We start from the raw sequence: 20,112 nt of genomic DNA, 5'->3' as shown, positions 1-20,112 counted from the left end.
ACAGACCCTGGTCCCACAGTCAAGGCCCCTGCAGCTGATCTTAGGTTAGTCTGGCTCTGACCCCACCCCCACTGGCTCTCTGCTCTCTGCCCCCAGGTTACTCATGAACCCGGGAGACAGACCTTGAGGTAGATGTTCTCCTAGCTTCTTTTTCTGGGTTTCAACAATCATATTTCTGTTAAGACATTTGTTCATGTTATATATGAGGAAAGACCAGGAGACCTTAGCACAGTGTCTGTCTTCTCTCTGCCATCTTGGCCAGTAGGCAGAAAAGGATTTATTTAAAAGAAAAGCAGTTTCTAGGAGTAGGAAGGTAATAGTCCCACTGTACTCTCTGCTATTGGCTTTTCTGGAGTATTCTGGTCAGTTCTAGGTACCATGATTTAAGTGATTTGATAAGCTAGAAAATGTCCAAAGATGAGCAACTAGGGTGGTGAGGGGACTTGAGTTCATAACATTTGAGGATCAGCTGAAAGAGCTCTATACTTTTAGCCTGGAGAAAATTACATTTGATGACTGATAGCTCTCTTCAAGAATCAGAAGAGCTATCATGATGTGGAAGGGGGAATAGGATTACTTTGCTCATCTGCAGAGGGCCAAACAGGAGTAAAGAAGGAAGTTACAAACGAGCAAAGAAATCTAAGCTTGGTGTCAGGAAAAACTTTTTAACAATAAGAACTATTCAAAAGTGGGAAAAGATTCAAAAGTGCTTCTAGAGGTGGCAGCTGTAGGTCCTCATGTAGAAGGCTGGATAAACACTTGTCTAGTACAATATAATGTTGGGTTCAACAGCAATGAAATACAGACATGACTTCACAAAGAAGATTAAATAAACTTACATATGACATAATACATGAGAATCAATCTACTCAACTTAAGTAAAAATATTTTGATTCCCTATAGTCTTGGAAACTGAACTCTTATCCATAACACAATTAAAATGAATTCCCATACCTATCAATCAAGTAAATTATAAAAATGCTCACACAAAATAATCCGCTGATAAATTGATGATAGATTGAAGGCATTGAGGAAAAGTTTCTACCTTTCCCTAAGAAAATAATGAAACAAAATGCCTTACCCTTCATGATCTGCTGCAGTTCCATTTGTAGTGTCTGTACAGCTCGGCCAGGGTGATCTCCTGCTGTACGCTTAATTCGGTGAATAGAAAGACGACCATCCACCACAGCTGCCACATCATCATCTTCAAGAAAAATCACACGGTTGGTGTGTTCTATGACAGCACTAGAAAATTGTTAGGGAATTTGAATGGAACAATTAACTGTACAGAAAGTGAACTTTCCATCAGCAAACAAAAACAAAAAACAGAACACACCAGGCTTTTTATCTGAGGAAGTCAGTTAACTCATTCAAACAAATACTAAGCATCCACAATATATAAAGTGCTATCAAGATCTAATAGAAAATTCCACTTCCCTGTATAGTTCTCTAAATTTGAGGTTATAAGTCTTAAATTTCAAAGTAAGGCTATAAATTCCTTGACAGCAAGATGAAAGTTACAAGGAGACAAATTTCATCTTCACATATGGAAAACTTTTTAATAATTAAGAGCTGCCTACAACAAATAACAGAATGTTTTCAGACATAGTCAGTTCTCCAACATTGATTTAAGTAGTGGCTGGCTTACTTCTTATCTGGTTTGCTATAGAAACTCCTGGTTCAATAGTAGACTGCACTGTGTCTTTTAAATTTCTTTCAGTTTTTGATTCTGGAATATGATACTCTTTTCTACCACAGATACGAAATGGAAAGGTCTACTGCCACTTTTCCAGTTTGGAGTCTGATAGTGGAACTACCACAATTAGCCTTTACCATTTTTGTATCTGATATGCCATTTATCAAATAGGTTCATTATTAAATTCATCTAAGACAAGCACTAAAGATAGACAATGAGGTCTATGATGAGAAAAGGAAACAGACCAAGTCATGTCTTCTGAGTTCTAACTTTGGGTGACCAGGAGGTTGGCTGTGCTGTCAACCCAATAGAAGCACTTTAGGAAGGTGGTCAGATTTAGGAGTATTTGATTTCCAAAAACTGTTTTAGATATGTTGACCATGATATAAAGTGGAGTTAAATGATCAGTAGGCAATTAAATATTAGGAATTAAAGAATCGTAATGAAGAATGAGAATCTGTATAAGTAGATTTGGGAGTTATCAGTACAAAGATAAAAACCAAATGCATAAATCGAAAATGAGATTGCCAAAGGGAAAAAATAAAGAGAGAGAGAGAAAAGGATTAAGGACAGAGTAGATTTACTACAAATCATATGACTTTCCTAAGGCAGTAAGGTTAAAAAAAATTGAAATAATGAATGGAAGCTCACCTTGCATCAGAAGCAAAATAATATTCAACAGCTTTTTCTTCAACAGGAAAGAGGCAAGTAGTACTGTCCACGCGAGAGAGGCTACAACTTCCTTTTTTGTCTTTGCCTGGGATATTAGTAACAGATATCATCTCATACACTTAAAGAAATACAATTAAACTAATCTTCAAGCACAACCCTGATTTATCTACCAACATGAAGCAATTTCAGCATTGTCTTAGCAGATTTTGCTCAAAAGGCAATAAAAGAAGACCTCCATGGACTGTAGTACTAACCACATTGCTTTCTATGTCCTTGGGTCATCAGGATAAAGGGTAGGGCAATTAATCAAATTGTAAATAATTCTCAGTTGTATCACTTAAAAATTTTAGGTATTTAAACTGAAAATTCAGCATCACTAAAGAACTGTTTTGTTTTTTAGTGTATTTTGGTTTTGTTTTGGTTTTTTTGTCATAAGCATGTATTTGTTTCACTCCAGTTTTTTTACACCTAACAAAAATTTAAATTATTATGATTAATAAATCAGAATGTTTCTATGGAAAGGAAAAGCAAGAATTAATATTTTCTTTCCAATTATCTCCTAAAAAACTTAATTTATGACAAGTTTAACAGAAAACTTTCACCAAAAGTCAAATCTTATGCTATTCTCATCACACACACACACACACACACACACACACACACAGAACTCTCAAAAATAATAAAAAATAAAGATGAAACAAAAGGGTTTTCCCCTACTATCTATAAAGAGGGTAAAAAAAGAAATCAAGAAAACAAATCACTTTAGGGCAAATTTCAAATAACAGCCAGCCAAATCAAAATATTGCCATTCTTTGACAAAATAATCATCTTCAACTATTTGCAAGACACAGATCAAAATATTAGCAACTATTTTACATGAAAATTTAATATACTTATTATGTATATGTATGTCTATAAAGGAGTATATATGAGACATGCAATTTTAAATATGCAAAGTCTCTAAATCAAATCTAATGGTTTATGGTCAAAATTGACTTCATGTTGGTTTTTCTGGGAGAAAAAGGTGGTTCTTTTATTTTAAGTAAGAGTTAAGGAAGATCAATCAACTAAGCCACCAATGTATGCCCCACCATCATTTATTTTGGTATTGTAATTATGAAACTTGGGAATGAGGAAGAAATGACCAGATGATGTTGAGGGTTAATTTTTCAAATAATTTTTCAGCTAAAGTACCCAAGTTCTGATTAAAGCATGCATGTAGATTTCTTTTCCCATTCTTAAGCCTGCACACCACATCTTTACTGTATAAATATGGCTTTCTACAGATTCAATTTATTCTAAAAGTTTGTTTAAGTCAATATAACTAGTGCTTTGGTTCATTCCTTCAATCATTTTTGAACAGTTTCTGTGGGCAAACTAACAAAATTCTCTCTTTACTCTTCAGGCTCTTTGTTTTTCAAGTTAATTTAGTCATCTAAACTTTTAAGGCACCACTTGTGCCAAAATTATAAATCTGGCATTTATTTTTAAAATACTTAATTTCTAAAATTAAGAATTTCTTCTCATGATGGCACTTTGTAATATTCAAAAACATTTTTGCATAACAGTGACAGTCTAGAGACTAGAATTATCTTAACTCAAAGTCTTTCTTCCTTTCAGTTTCTTGTTTAAAAAATTGGGTCTTTCAGTACTTTAGTTAGTACATGAAACTTTCCTTTAGTTATGGAAGATATCTTAATTATCTTTTATAGTTGCATAACTAAAAGGTAATCACTCCTCAAAAGGCAATGAACATTTATTGTCAAAGGGCCTCATTTTTATTTTATTTCTTTGATTCAGTCTTCATATTTAGAGCTTTAACAGATAAATAAAAAATTGAAGCCCAAAGGAGAAGAGATATCCTGAATCAATACAGCGGAAGAGTTGGAAATCAAACAAAGGTCTTTTCAATTCCAAATCCCAGGTCCTTTCTTCTATACTAGATTTACTACTTCTAGCACTTAGCACAGAGCCTGGTACATAATTAGTACTTAATACTTTTTAAATACATTCCTCTCAATGAAACATCAATAGTTCTCCTTTGTTCACACCAACTAAAATCAAAGAATAACAGAAAAATTGGAAATTTTGTTAAAAAGTGGTAGGACATTATAAATCTTATTAAATCTAAATAAACAATCCATGAACAATGTAGAAAATTCTTTCAGCAAAGTGAGTATTTTTTTCTATGGGCCCATGGGACAAAAAGACAGTAATAATAATATCTATTCAAAACACATGGAATCAAGCCATTTTGTAGAGCAATTTGGAACTATACTCTAAAGACTATAAAACCATATATACATATCCTTTGAATTAGCAATGTCACTACTAGGTCTGTGACCCAAAAGAGATTTAAAAAAAAAGGGAAAAGGACTTATATGTACAAAAATATTTATAGCACCCCTCTTCTAGTACAAAGAATTGGAAATTGAGGGGATGCCCATCAACTGGGGAATAGCTGAATAAACTGTGGTATATGACATATATGTATATGATTATGATAGAATACCATTCTGCTATAAAGGAATGATAAGCAGAATGATCTCAGGAAAAAAAAAAACCACTGGAAAAATTTACATGAGCTAATGCAAAGTGAAATGTACTATGTAGAAAGTAACAGTGATCTAGTAAGAAGATCAGCTATGAATTCTCAGCAAAGCAATGATCCAAAACAACTCTGAAGAATTTATGATAAAGAATGCTATCCATCCCCAGAGAAATAACTGATGTCTGACTATACATGAAGCATATTTTTTAACTTTCTTTTTCTGGGTTTTCTATGATTTATATATTCTTTCACAACATGATTATTAAGGAAATGTTTTTCATAAGCACATGTATAGACTATATCAATTTGCTTGCCTTCTCAATGGGGGGGACAATGAAAGAGAGAGAATGGGAGAGAATTTGGAACCCAGTTTTTGAAATGAATGTCAAAAATTGCTTTTACATGTAACTGGGGAAAATAAATTTTTTTAAAAATCATCAATACGTGGGTTCAAGTCCCAGTTTTGCAATGACTCATCATATCTATAACCTTAAAGCTTCTAATTCCCCATTTTTGTCATGAATAAAATACATATTATTTCCACTTCACAAAGTAGCTCTGATGATCAAAGAGATCACTGGTGTAAAAGTGTTTTACACACTATAAGCTTACTTTTTAAAAGCATTTTTAGGGATACATATATGTATATATCATTACAATGAAAATCACTGCTACATGTAAATTTTATTGGAAAAGGAGCCCAAAATTCAAAATTACTTAGAAAACAGGGTGGTCTTTCCACCAAACATATATGCAATATTTCAGAAATCAGTCACAGATCTAAAGAATAAATTCAGTATGTAGATTTTTAAAAATACAATCTAATTGCTTAGTAAGAAATTTTTAATCAGGCTGCATCTCATTATACTTCTCTCCAAGTTTTGATTTTATTTTCTTCTAAAAGCTAACTGCACTTGAAAGTTTAAAATAATCTCCAAAATTCATTGCTAACCCATTTACTAAATGAGGACATTACTTATATGCTGCCTTTCTTCCAAATTTTCTTGAGTTTTACTATTATTCTTCCATTATTTTTAAAGCTCCTATTAGAAAAATGTACAAGGTAATATATTCCACCATTGGAACAACTGGTTAACAGATCGAATTGCTCTAGTTTCAAGTTTTCTCTAACTAGAAGGTGAAGAAGGTGATGTAGTAATTTAAAAAAAAGCACTAATCTTAGAAGACTATGGTTCAAGTTTGGTGACTATAGGTGACTATAATCAATTAATCAACTAATGCTTAATAAACATCTACTATGTGCTGAGCACTGGGCTAAGTCAAATCTCTGACTTGAATGTCCTCATCTATAAAATATTAATAATATTTGTACTAGTTAACTTCTGGAGTTTTCATAAGAGCACTTATAGACCTTAAAGTAATAGGGAAATGATATACTAATTTGTCCTCTTGCAAGTATCCTAAGAAAAATTTCAATGAGGTTATTGTTTGAAGTCACTATGCTATTTTTTTAAAAAGCTAATTAAAAAACAATTATCTATAGGATTTAACTACAACAAATTTTCAATTTAACTTCTTTACTTATGGTAGATTTGCATTTTTTTAGGTTGTTTTTTTTTTGTAAGGCAAACGGGGTTAAGTGGCTTGCCCAAGGCCACACAGCTAGGTAATTATTAAGTGTCTGAGACTGGATTTGAACCCAGGTACTCCTGACTCCAAGGCCAGTGCTTTATCCACTATGCCACCTAGCCGCCCTCCACTATGCCACCTAGCCACCCTGATTTGCATTTTTTTAAAAGAAAACAATATTTACACATTAATGATGTGGTTCTTAGTTTTGTTCTTGTAAGTCCCCCCTTCCTTTCTTCTTTTATAACAAATTTTAATATTAAAGTATATACATTATATACACATATATATACACATATCAAGAAGGCACCTTGTTCCTGTTTTATGGCTATTACATCAATAGAATGATCCATAGTTTGTACAGCTGAAAGTACAATATGAAAAAGACACTTAAGTGAATAGTAAAAAACTAAAATAGAAATAAAACTATCTAAAGTATAAGCTATAAATCTAAGAAACTGACATGCAGAATAAAATTTTTTATCAATCAAGCTAATGTATTCTAGAACAGCCATACTATTAATCCCTACTGACAATGTATTTTTTCTAAATTATTGCAGAACTTATATTAAAACAAATTATTTAAAATAAAAATCCAATGCATGTTAACAGAGAAAAATAAAATGGAATACTTTATGACTCCAATTTCTGAAATTTTCTAAATCTCATGAATTTCCATTTTTGTTAATAAACAAATTAAAAGTAGTCACCTAAAAGTCAAATTCAAGCAGGCCAAATGCAAATTACAAATTAGAAAAGATAAAAACAAAGCATCCTAAAAAGTAAGAGCACATTTAGAGGCCCAGGGCATTCACTCCAAGAGCAGGGAATTAATGGAAAATCAATAAAAGCAAAACTCAAGATCCCTCTCTATCCATGCAATCAAAGGGCACGCTTCCCACCTCTTGTTCCCTGTGATCCCCATTGTGTGAGGGTTGATCCAATCTGAACCCTAGCTAAAAAAAGTACACAACAGGAAAAAAACAACTACTAGTCATCAAAATCATAAAAAAACCAAAAACTCTTTTCAAAATGTTACCTAAACAGATTAATAAATAACTGTCTCTTTACACACACAAAAAAAAGTCCCACATCTCCTATACTGCTGTCCAAGATTTCCTTCATAGCAGCTTACTGTAGAAAGAGTTCATACCTGTTCTGTACAGTATTGGAATATGATCCGTGGACAGTTTATGTTCACTTCGTACTCCAATCAGGAGGGGACTTCCTCGTCTGCAAGTACAATGGTACTAAAGTTAAGATTAATGCATTACAGAACTATGGATCTGTGGCATAAGAGTTCAACATGCTTCAGGAAAGAGTCTAATTCTCCCTCCAAGACAACACTAATAACTGAACTCTTCAAAAAAAGAATAAACTGAATATAATGTAGTCTAGTGTGGGGGATTTACACTTGTAGAGGAACAGGAAAAGATTCATCTATTATCAGGAATTCAACTGTTTACCTAGTCAACTTTGAAAAGCAGGGTAAAAAAATACTATTTCTGGGTAAATGAATATAATAATTCCATGACCTAGACTGACACTCAATTTTAACTATGTACCTTCTGATCAAGTACATATTCACCATTTTCATTTGTTTTAGGTAAGTCTAATAAAGGAAATCTAGGTCTATAAAAATAATGGGATAATTACATGCTTCACAAACAGTATCCCTTAAATGATAAACTATCGTTTTAAATAATTCAGTGGAGATAAAATTAATAAAGAATACATCACGCATAAAATTATTCATCTTGTAAAATATGCAGAACAATCTCAATAATTCCTAAGCATACAAAAGTCCTATATCAAATTCCAAATAATCAAATAAAAAAATTCTAAACTTTACATGTTCTCAAGGAAATATTTATACATCGAATACTATAAAAAAAGAAAAAGGACTCAAAAAAAACCTATTTTTGAACTAAGAACAGATAACTGTCTTTTCCACAACTAAAATTCTGCCTTTTCAAAAGGACAGTCAAATTGCTCAACAACAGTCTTTTTCTTGGTGTGACATTCAGTTTCAAATTCAGAATATTGTGTTTCCTGATTTTGGAAAATAAAAAGCATTTGCTTATCTTTTTCACAAAGTTAAGGGACCATGGATGTGGAATACAGAATACATTCTCAAATGTGCTAGTTAGTTTTACAAAATGTTTTCCTCTTTGTTCTATTCTAGGTCATAAGAAAGGACTCTCTGAGTAGAGAATGGGGAGGTGTGTATTAAAAAATGAAAAGTAAACTTTAAGTAAAAGTTCTTCTTTGGCTCCAATCCCAGCAAGGATCAGAATTTAGGTAATAATAAATAAGGTAGATCATGTGTAAAGTTACTTTCTCAAATTAAAAAAACTTATAATCAAAGAAGTCACATAATGGTACAATGAACATTTTCAAAAAAATAATAGAACTATTAAATAGCAAAAGTATTAGTACCTTGTACCTACTGCTTGTCCAGGATAATGCACACTTTTAAATACAAGTGCGAAGGCCCCTTCCTAAGAGAAAAATAAGAAAGTCTGCTCATCATATTTTCCAGGATCATATATTGACTCTAAAACTATCAATCAAATAATAAGTATTTACTAAACATCAATGCCTAAGTGCTGGAAATACAAAGAAAAAAAACAAAGTCGCTCCTGCTTTCAAAGAGTTAACAGTTAAGCATCAGCAAGGTAGGTATTAAGGTAAACAGAGTAGAAGGAAAGTAATCTTAGCAGCTGGGAGCCTCTTGTTGTCATTGTACCCTTCCAAAGCCACCTCCTTAATTCAAGTCCTCTTTCCTGGACAAAGGCATGGATAAGGAAAATGGAACATGTTGTGCAAAGGACATCAGGTAGGATAGTATGGTTGTTTGCAAAAAACACACATAAGAGACTAGGAGCCATTAGAATTTATTGACTGGAGGGATGACATGGTCAGAAGTTTAGGAAAATCATTTTGGCAGCTAAATGGAGGATGAAATGGAGAAACTAGAGACACAAGGTCCAATTAGAAGGCTACTCCAATGGTTCAGGTAAGAGTGATGAGGACCTCAATTAAGAAAGCGGCTTTGGAAGATAACCAATGACATAAAATATTTAAAGGGTTATGTAAATAAGGCATTAGTTTCCCCAAAGGGGAAACAAGAATCAATGGGTTTCAGGGAGATAAATTTCAATTCAATATAAGGAAAAACTGTCTAACAATGAAATTTGTCCAAAAATGGAATGGACTGCATTATGGGAGAGCTAAGTTCCCAGTGCAAAGATGTTTTCAGGAAGAAGCTGATTACTTGTCAGGGATATTTTAGGAAGGACTCATGTTTAAGACAGGAGTTGAATTAGAGAACTTCCAATGTCCCTTCCAACTTTTAAGTTTCCTTGGTTCTACACTGTAATTTATATGCTATAGTTATCATATATAAAATGTAACAGAAGTAGAAAAAAGTAAAAAAAATCATTCTCTTTTAAACAAATAAAAAAAGCAGAATTTTTATATCAACAATGATTTCTAGTTCAATAAGTTCTGACAAAATATTCTTTTTCAAATTAAATTTTAAGTACCAGTTGTTGTATCACTCTCTCCACCAGCGTTGTGAAGCTTATATCATCGCTTTCTCGGTTGTCATACATATATTTAACAAGTTTAGCAATTGACTCTGTGTCTGTTTCAGACTCAAAATCATAGCCCTTGCTTTCCTGTTAAGAAAAAAAAATACTTAAGAGACAGTACTCCTTCCAAATCTTTCTCTACATTTTCCCAAAATTTCATCACGACTCTTCCCATATTTTTCTGACACCTACCTTAGTCTACAGTTAATTGAAAATGAAAACACATTCTAATTCTAGTTTTATCAATGAAGTATTCTAATTAATCTATTATTTAAAAATTTTTCTCACAGTTTTACATATAACTACTACTAGATCATCAAGTTTCAAAGAATTAAACTACAATAAATTCTATATAACAGCTAAATAATAGTTAGAATTTCTATAGTATTTGAAGGTTTTCAAAGAGTTGTACATGTTCTCTCATTTGATCCTCACAATAATCCTTGGAAGTAGATGCTATTATTATCCCAATTCTATAAAAGAAAAAACTGAGGCAGAGAGAAATTAAGTGAGATTTGTCTAGGCTAAGTGCCTATGGTAGAATTTGAACTCAAGGCTTCCTGTCTGCAGGTCTGTCACTCTATCCACTGTGCATCTAGATAACCTCTAACATGTAGCTATCTACTAAATGCTTATGCTATATTGAACATAACAATGTTTTTCCTTTTTGATTTGAATGTGATGCTGTGCCTTGAGATTCCTCTTAAGATTATCATTATAGGGGGAAACTAAGCAGTGCAGTGGATAGAGCACTGGCCCTGGAGTCAGGAGGACCTGAGTTCAAATCTGTATGACACTTAATCCCATTGTCTTAAAAAAAAAATTATCCTTATAGAGCATCATATAGTTAAGAGAGATATTCAGCTGTAGTGATCAGAAGAGAGCTAAAAGAATACTAAAAGCTAATCCATACTATACTTTGAAGACTTGAATATAGAAGAAAGAAATGGACACAAGGAGGTGTTGGCCAATTTTCTTAAGTTTAAAGGTTTAAATAAGTGAGGAACTAGGGGAATAAAAGTCTTATAGTGGGCAAAAATTTTCTGTTGACATCAGTCTATAAACTGTAATACTCTAGAAGCTCCTTTTCTGAATAAATCAGGAGATAAACTAGCTTAGCATGTTTTTTTTTTAAATCAAAGTCAATTACCTGAGTTAAGCTTTTGGTTCATTTACATTTCAGATAAATGTCATTTCTTTTACAAATAAGAAATACAAAATCGCTTTCCCTTTATTTGAAAATATTAAATCACAATGATCTACAATATACTTGACATGATTAATAGGGTTCACTTTGCTACTCCTAGTTAACATATTAAATAAATACTTCAAGGTGGTTTCAGAGTCAACAAAGATGACAACCTCTCTATGCCTTCTTAGAAGCTAACTTCAAGAGAAACTAGACTTGGGGCAGCAAGGTGACAAAGTGGTTAGAGCATTGAAACTTGAGTCAGTAAACCTGAGTCCAAAACTGTCCTTAGAACTAACACTTATTTGCTATGTGATCCTAACTAAGTAAGTCACTTAATTCCAATTGCTTTTTAAAAAAAAAAAGGGTACCCTTTGATACCTTTCCAAATTTATTTACAACAGTTCTAAAATGAGAGACATGCAATCTACCACCTAACCTAATACACAACTTCTCATTCTATGTATTCTTAGACAATTGAAGATATATACAATTGAAGCTAATTTCAACCAAAATATTCTTATGTAATTGGAGTCTTATTTAGGTCTCTTTGCTTACCAGGAACTTTCTCAAGTCTTTGTAGTTGGTGATGATTCCATTGTGAATTACAATAAATTCTAAAGAAAACAAAGATATATATTGACAATACTTACTACATGAAGACCTAATGAACACAAGAATATAATAATGCAATCAAAAGCTTTATAGATTATTGCTTATTTGTAGAATGTCTTGTTGTTCATTTTACCAATACACCATCTTTCTTTATTCTTATTTCTGTAAATACAATGAATATAGAGAAAATCTTTGAAACTATAACTGAAATTTTTCATTTCTGGGGAGGATTTGAGTCAAATATAAAACATTTTGAGGGAAAAAAGGTAATTAGGTTAAATTTGCATTTTGCTTGCTTGCCAAATGATCCATTCAAGGATCAATAGAATCATGAAATAAAGAGATAATCCCCAGACATTATTATCAGTTCCAGACTCTAGAATATCACAAAAATTTATTTTTAAATAAAGACAAAAAAATATTTCAAAACCAAAGATAAAATAATCAATATATGATAACATCTTTTTAAAAGTATTGGTGTGACTGTCCAATTCAAAGAGCATATAAACAAGCCAAATATAAAATTAATTTTGTCCATAAAGCAAACTGTACTTCCAATGCCAAGTTAGTATTTAGTGATACAGGATCCTGGAAGGAAAAGGCATTTGGGTTCATTTTCTTAAATGATTAAAATTGACAAAGAAAATGTATAGAACAATATGTTATTTACCTGTCGTTCTCCCCAAAAAGTGATCTAAATTAAATTGCTTTTAAAGCTCATTCCCCCCCACCAAAAAAAAAATCAAAAATATTTTTGCTAATTTAAAAGAGGAAAGGAGAGTAGGTATTACCACTTAGTAATATATATTCCAAAGTAAAGCAAAAATAAAGAATAATTTTAGGAAAAATACATAATCATATCAGATTTTTTAAATGTTTCAGGAGAATCTGTAAAAGTACAGCATGTCTCAAAAGTCTCTGTATAGTTTTAAGCTTTAGTAGTAACTTCAAAAGGACAAACATTACAAGCACCTGCTCAAAAAAAACCTTGAAAGTTTAATTATATTTTTACACTTATGTAGTTTTTATGTGAATTGTGAATAATAAATGTTTGATTCTAATTTCTGTTTCAGTCCCTTTGACTAAATATGGTACATACTTAAGAAAAAATCCCTGCATTCTTAAGCCCATAATAGCAATAAGAAGAAAAGTGGCTTCCCATTATAAAGAGGATCCCAACTGATAACTGTTTAAACAAGAGACTTTGACTGAAATTCAGAATGTATTGGACAATCCCCCAAAAAAAATCAGTGAGGCACATGTCTGCTGAATTGCAGACTACGATTTCAAGACCATGCTTATAAGGTTACAATAGCTCAAATGATACAAGAAGATTACTATGTTAGATCAGACTTCTGTCAACTGATGGAAGTCAAAAAGATAAATTCTTATAATGTTCTGCGCACCATTAAGAAGTACAGTATTAAGGTCCTTTCTTTTTTAAAGATAGTCAATCTTTAATGTTTCAGAATTGTTTTATTTCCATATTGCAGATGTCACATATATTAAATAAGATCATTTTTCAACAAGACAGGGCACTCTGTCATTATGAATTGCATTGTGACAGTTTCTGGATGGTATTTTCTTAGATTGTGCTTGGCCACTTTAGTAACCTGATCAATCTCCACTAGGCTTTTTTCTTGGGAGAACCTTGTCAAAAACATCTTGTTTGCATCAACACCAAACATGTTCTTGGATGATCTTAAGCCTAGGATTACAAATGCAATCCTTTTAATCACTGAGCAGCAGTGGTGGTTATGTTTTATTTTAATTAAAAATGTTAATATTTTTAAATTTAAATAATTCAACTTTCAAGTTTTATTTTTGTAAGTTGGTACTTCCGAATTAATTAAAGCTTAAAACTGTGAACTAATACTTTTGAAACATTTTGAATAGATCCAACTGCAAATAGTGAGCTTTTAAAATCAATATTTCTGGAATGATAGCTAAAATTTTAAGTCAATTCATTTAGACTCTGAAATACAATTTCCAAGTGGAATCTGAATGTCTCAGCACTAAACTGAAGAAAAAGAACAACCTATAGTTCATATCTTGCCTTCTACCATTTGACCTGTTGCATCTGAATCTGTCCATACCATTATTTTTATCAGAGCGCTGCGGATGACTATTAACTGGATTAGGTTCCCCATGGGTGGCCCAACGGGTATGAGCTATTCCAAGATGAACATCAAATTCTATATCCAAGTCCATATCCTGTTGCTCTGAAAAAGATATAATGGAAAATAGTGATCACTTAAATCATGTAATACAGCTCATGTCAAAACATTAGTACTAAAATATTATTCAATGGTAATGAACAATTAATTGAAGAATATATCTTGTTCAAAAAATACTTGAGTCATATAGTTTTCCAACTGATAAATGTTCAACAAATAAACAGCTCTGAAGAGAAGAAATCCAAACTTTTGTCATATTAAAAAAGGCTCCATATAAGCATATGAAGAAAGAAATGAAAATTAAAGCAACTCTACAGTTTCATGTCATACTCATATGACTGGCAAAATTGACAAAAAAAGAAAAGAACAAATCCTGGAGGAGTTGTAGGAAAACATACATTAAGGCAATGATGGGAGAATAATGAACTGGTCCAGTCATTCTGGACATCAATTTGTGAATAGGTGCATAAATAGGTCCAGCAAATCCTTCCTCTCTCCTTACACAACCAACTCAAGCCTTCTTCACCCCTTACCTAGATTATTAAAAACAGACTCCTAATTGGTTTCTCTGCTTCACAACTTTCCCCTTCACCTTGACTCTATTTCTCTCACTGCTTCAAAAGGAATTTTCCTGAAACACAAATCTGAGTGTGATACATCCTTTACTCAATAAACTCCAATGTTTCCTACTACCTGCAGGATGAAACATAAACTCTTCTGTTAGGCTTTTAATGTCCTCTAATCTTTCTAGCCTTACTGGACAATCAATGCCCCTTCCTCCAAATATCTGCAATAAAGTCAAACTGGTCTTCTTCCATGTATAATGTTCCATACATTTGACCAACTCCTTAAAGTGGCTCCTCACAAATGGTAGTCCATCTCCCATCCCTCTGCCTTTGTTCTGGAACTCCCATCTACCTAGAATGAACTCACTCCTCTTCTCATGCATAGCATCCCTTTCTTCAAATGCAGCATCATCTTCTAAATGGAGTCTTTCCAGAAGCCTTGATCTCCATCTTCCTATTTAAATAACTACTTAGTACTTTATTCTCTCTATATTCATTCTGTGTGTGTATATATATATGCATATGTATATTTTATATACACATATAATATATACACAATTATCTATTCATAGTTACCTAAAAGCAGAGATACACATATCTATATATTTAGATGTAGAAATATGTTTCCTGTTTCCCCATTAGAACATTAATACCTGTAAAAGTTATTTCTTCACTACATTCATATCCTCAGTGCCTAACTTGTGGTTTAAGTGATCCACTCATTCAGCCCAAGAAGGATCTTCCTCCATACTTTGATGATGGCAATGGTCTTCTCCCAAATATCCAGGTTCTACACTTTGCAGTCATCACAGAATCACAGGACATGTCAAGTTGGAAGACATCCTAGAAGTCATACTTCTTCCTATACAATCTCTTTTTCATTCATCCCCTCCTTTACATTCACATTGCCACTATCCTGACTCCATAACTTCCCAGGGACTATTAGATCAGACTCCTATAGTATATTTTTTTGTTTTGTTTTGTTTTTAGGTTTTTGCAAGGCAAATAGAGTTAAGTGGCTTGCCCAAGGAAACACAGCTAGGTAATTAGTAAGTGTCTGAGACCAAATTTGAACCCAGGTACTCCTGACTCCAGGGCCAATGTTTTATCCACTGCGCCATCTAACTGCCCCTATAGTTTTCAACTACTCCAATTTATCCCATATACTTGCTGGCACAGTTGTTATTTCTAGTGACTTACTCATAAACCTTAATTAATTCTTAATACAAAGTAGGCAAATTATTTCTCCTAAGGTTAACTAAAACAGTCAGCAACATGGTAATAAATTAAGTTTCCTATCTTTATCTCTGATTATCTATTTTTAGAATCACCAAAATAACACAAATGGAAAGAACCTCAGAGATCTACTAGTCTAGCACATACCTGACTGAGATTTGCCTCTATACTATCTCCAATGAGTGGTCTTTCAGCCTCTACTTGATGATTTCCGGAGAGGGAACCCATTAGTTTCTGATTATTGAGTTTATAATTAGGAAAAAACTTCCTAAACCCACTTCTCTATATCTTTAATATACTGGTCTCGCTTATCAATTGAAATTTCACGTAAACATAAACAAAAATAATCCGGAAAGAAACTTAGTACATTACTGTTAACTTCTTCATCCAGTGCTTTAACTTTCCCTTTCTTCTTAATAAGTTGGATTTTGCAAGCATTGGCTTCCCAGTCTTTGTCATTGCCTCCATCAACTCCCACTCCTAAATAATCAAAAAACAATGAGGGTAAAAAAAAAAAAAGGTTTACATAGTCAATTGCTTAGAAAATGACTATATATTAGATATAAAAGAAAAAATAGTAGGAAAATAAATTTCTGTAAAATTACTTAAAATTTGGTTTGTTCTTAGTTACTGGATTTTTGGTAGTAAAATTAAAATAACATCCTTTAAAAGATTAGTTTCTGTACAATTATTTATAACTATTAAAATTCTATAAATTAGCACTGTAAAAGAAAATTCAATCACAAATGATTAAAATTATCACTATACCTGATTCAAAGTTCATATTCAAGATACATACAAAAGACATTTTAATATATAGCTAAAAAAAAGTAAATACCAGCAGAATCATATCCTCTATATTCCAATCTCTGAAGTCCTTTGATGAGGGTCTCTAAGATCTCTCTCCTTGTCCGTGGAACATGGTAATTCAGATAAGCAAATATACCTGAAAGAAAGAGAATTCACAAATAATTATCATAGCTAAGCTGGAGAAGTTTATAAATATAATCAACTATACCATGAAGAATTCAATTAAACAGATGCTAGACTCATAAAAAGTAAGTTAAGATTTTCAAGAAACTACTTTCTGGCTTTCAGAAAAGTACTTATGAAGCACTTACTCCAGGCAAAGCACTGGGTTAAGTGCTGGGGATTCAAATAGAAATGTAAGTTAATTCTTGTCCACCAAGAAATCACACTCTAAATTGACGAAGACAAGTCATGTAAGAAAATTCAGCTAAAGAGTGGCAAGGTCCAAAGAGTCCTAAGGGAGGGAGCAGCCACAGGGAAAAGACCTGAGGACTTGGTGGCAAAGTGATGGTCAAGCTGCCATCTTGCCAGAGGACTCAACTCTGCTCACCTCATTAAATGTGAACAGTCATTTCTGCACCAAAATAGAGGGTACAATGGGAAGAGGGAATCTGGATTCTCTTCCATAAAAATAAGGATGAGAATAAGGGGTTAAAAGTGAACAGAAATAAAGGATAAGAAAGGATTAAGAGGAAAAGAAACTGACAGGAAGGGTTGAGGGAGAAAGGCAAACCACAGGATGGGTTCAGCTGGGTTCAATCAACAAGAGAGAAGACAGGAGCTTCCAGGGGAAGAGGCTGTATGGAGACTGGACTGGAGAGGGGAAAGTTGAGGATGTGGCAAAAGTTCAGGCAGCAAGTGATACTGGCTTACACTAGGGAATAGTTAGGTAAATGAAAAGAATTGGCAAAATGTGACAACTGACTGAAAATTTAAAAGAGAATTCCAAGAATTGGATGCCAACTGATAATGTTCTTTAAACACAAATTAAGAATACCAATAACCTGAAGAATTTTTCATTGTTCTTAGAAAAACATCTGAAATAAAATTTAAATAATAAAAAAAGAAAGAAAAACATATGATCATGGGCTGCCTTAAGGTTTTTCCTGTCACTGAGGGTCATCAAGCAAAGGCTAAATGACCATCTATCATATATCCCTTTGCAAAAGGGATTTATATTTTAAGTTTGGACTAGAGTCAATGACCATAGAGGAAATTTGCAATCCTGAAATTATATAATTCTAATGAGCTTTGTTTTTTACACTGAAACTCAATATAGTCTTTGTACTAAGTAAAATGGTTACCTGCTGAGCAGAAGAAAAGAGAAAACAACCTGACTAAAAATTGATTCCCAAGATGTGCCCTAAGAATTTGGCTTTAATATTCAAACTGCCTTGAAAATACTCTGATCCTAAGACTCCTAGCACTCTGTCCTGAAACATCAAAAAGGACCCTGAAAATCCAAAACTCTAAACTTCAAAGATTGGAGGTAAGAAGGAAAGGGGGAAAAAGTTGTCTTAACCACAAGAACACAGATTACAAGGGTGATAACCAAAAAAAAAACTGAACATCCCACTCAAAATCAAAGCAAGACAAGGAGCCTAGTCCTTGCACATTATTCAAATAAGTACCTGAGGCTTTTGAGATCAATAAACACAAGAAGATTCTGAGCATTGTAAATATAATAGATCCAGAAATAACCAAAAATCCAACCTGTGTATCTAAAACTATAAACACTCAAAGGAAAAAAATTAATATTCCACAATGAATATATGAATAACTAGAAGAAATTAAGTAAAAGGTTACCAAAACTCTTAATTTCTGGAGAAAGGAATTGAAAGAATATATGGTTTAAAGGAGAAAATGGCAAATCTTACTCAAGTAACTATGAAGATTGGAACAAACCAAAGAGAAATCAATGATTCTATAAGACAAAAAAATATTAGAACAAAATTAGAACAAAATAAAAAAAACTGGAAAAAAAAGAAGAAAATAATATCTGATATTTCGGGGAAGGGGAGGAGAAACTAACCTAGAAAAACAGGTCAAGGAAAGATAATCTAAGAATCATTGGACACAGGGGCGGCTAGGTGGCGTAGTGGATAAAGCACCAGCCTTGGAGTCAGGAGTACCTGGATTCAAATCCGGTCTCAGATACTTAATAATTACCTAGCTGTGTGGCCTTGGGCAAGCCATTTAACCCCATTTGCCTTGCAAAAACCTAAAAAAAAAAATCACTGGACTCTGAAAATCATGATCACCACCACCCCATCTCCCTCAAAAAAGTCTAGGCCATACATATTTCAAGAAATCATAAATGAGAAAGGACCGGTTCTCCTAGAAGTAAAGAGACAACTAAAACCTAAAGCACTGTGTTTTAAGGGAGTGAGGGAAGAGAGGAGAGATTTGAGGGACACTAGCAAGGAAGCTCCAGGGGAGGTCCTACAGATGGGGCCAGGAACCTGCAACATTCTGACTAGGAGGCTCAAAGAGGCCCAAATTCTATAGCTCTCTGACCTGAGATGCTCCTATGAGTCCTTAAGAAAGAAGAATTCTTATGCCCAAAGGGCAATAAAAACATGCATACCCTTTGAATCAGCAATACCACTACTGAGTCTATACCCTGAAGAGATGATGAAAAAGGGTAAAAATATCATTTGTACAAAAATATTTATAGCAGCTCTGTTTGTGGTGGCAAAGAATTGGAAATTAAGTGAAGGTCCAACAACTGGAGAATGGCTTAACAAACTGTGGTATATGTATGTCATGGAACAATACTATTGTTCTATTAGAAACCAAGAGGGATGGGAATTCAGGGAAGTCTGGAAGGATTTGCATGAACTGATACTGAGCGAGTTGAGCAGAACCAGAAAAAACACTGTACATCCTAACAGCAACAGAGGGTTGATGATTAATCTTAATGGACTTGCTCATTCCATCAGTGCAACAATCAGGGATGATTTGGGGGTATCTGCAATGGAGAATACCATCTGTATCCAGAGAAAGAATTGCAGAGTTTAAACAAAGACCAAAGACTATTACCCTTAATTTTTTTTAAAAAAAAGTTATCTTATTATATAATTTTGCTATCTTTTATACTTTATGTTTGTTCCTTAAGGACATGATTTCTCTCCCGTCACATTCAACTTAGATCAATGCATACCATGGAAAAAAATGTAAAGACTAACAGACTGCCTTCTGTGGAAGGGGTGGGAGGGAGGGAAGAAAGATTAGGGGGGGAAATTGTAAAATTCAAAATAAATAAATAAATCTCCTTAAAAACAAAAAAGCATTCTGAAGTTGAATGATCCTTAGGGCAAGGATAAACAAACTACAGTTGTAGGGTTTGGTTTTGTTTTTTTAATAGGATCCTGAGAGGTAAAATTTTTTAATTTTTAAAAAATAAAACTTTAT

General features: G+C 33.1%; 1 protein-coding gene across 3 annotated transcripts in view; it reads right to left on the bottom strand.

Moving 5' to 3' along the window:
- GFPT1 (glutamine--fructose-6-phosphate transaminase 1) overlaps positions 1-20,112 on the bottom strand; it is a 64,822-nt gene that overhangs the window by 32,142 nt on the left and 12,568 nt on the right. The window contains exons 2-12 of one of the 3 annotated variants that reach the window (XM_074207901.1): positions 16,727-16,834; positions 16,261-16,368; positions 14,006-14,131; positions 11,853-11,911; positions 10,058-10,192; positions 8,949-9,010; positions 7,663-7,742; positions 7,412-7,465; positions 6,820-6,873; positions 2,348-2,453; positions 1,082-1,245 (exon numbers count right to left, since the gene is read on the bottom strand). In XM_074207901.1, coding sequence (XP_074064002.1) covers positions 1,082-1,245; positions 2,348-2,453; positions 6,820-6,873; positions 7,412-7,465; positions 7,663-7,742; positions 8,949-9,010; positions 10,058-10,192; positions 11,853-11,911; positions 14,006-14,131; positions 16,261-16,368; positions 16,727-16,834 — 1,056 coding nt within the window. The remainder of the gene's footprint in view (positions 1-1,081; positions 1,246-2,347; positions 2,454-6,819; positions 6,874-7,411; positions 7,466-7,662; positions 7,743-8,948; positions 9,011-10,057; positions 10,193-11,852; positions 11,912-14,005; positions 14,132-16,260; positions 16,369-16,726; positions 16,835-20,112) is intronic. The other 2 variants (XM_074207888.1, XM_074207893.1) reach the window with 2 other exon arrangements.

This window comes from Macrotis lagotis, chromosome 1 (assembly GCF_037893015.1).
Source record: "Macrotis lagotis isolate mMagLag1 chromosome 1, bilby.v1.9.chrom.fasta, whole genome shotgun sequence".
Classification (NCBI taxonomy): domain Eukaryota; kingdom Metazoa; phylum Chordata; class Mammalia; order Peramelemorphia; family Peramelidae; genus Macrotis; species Macrotis lagotis.
Note: the sequence above shows the minus strand (reverse complement) of the source record. Positions and strands in the feature narration are given on the sequence as shown.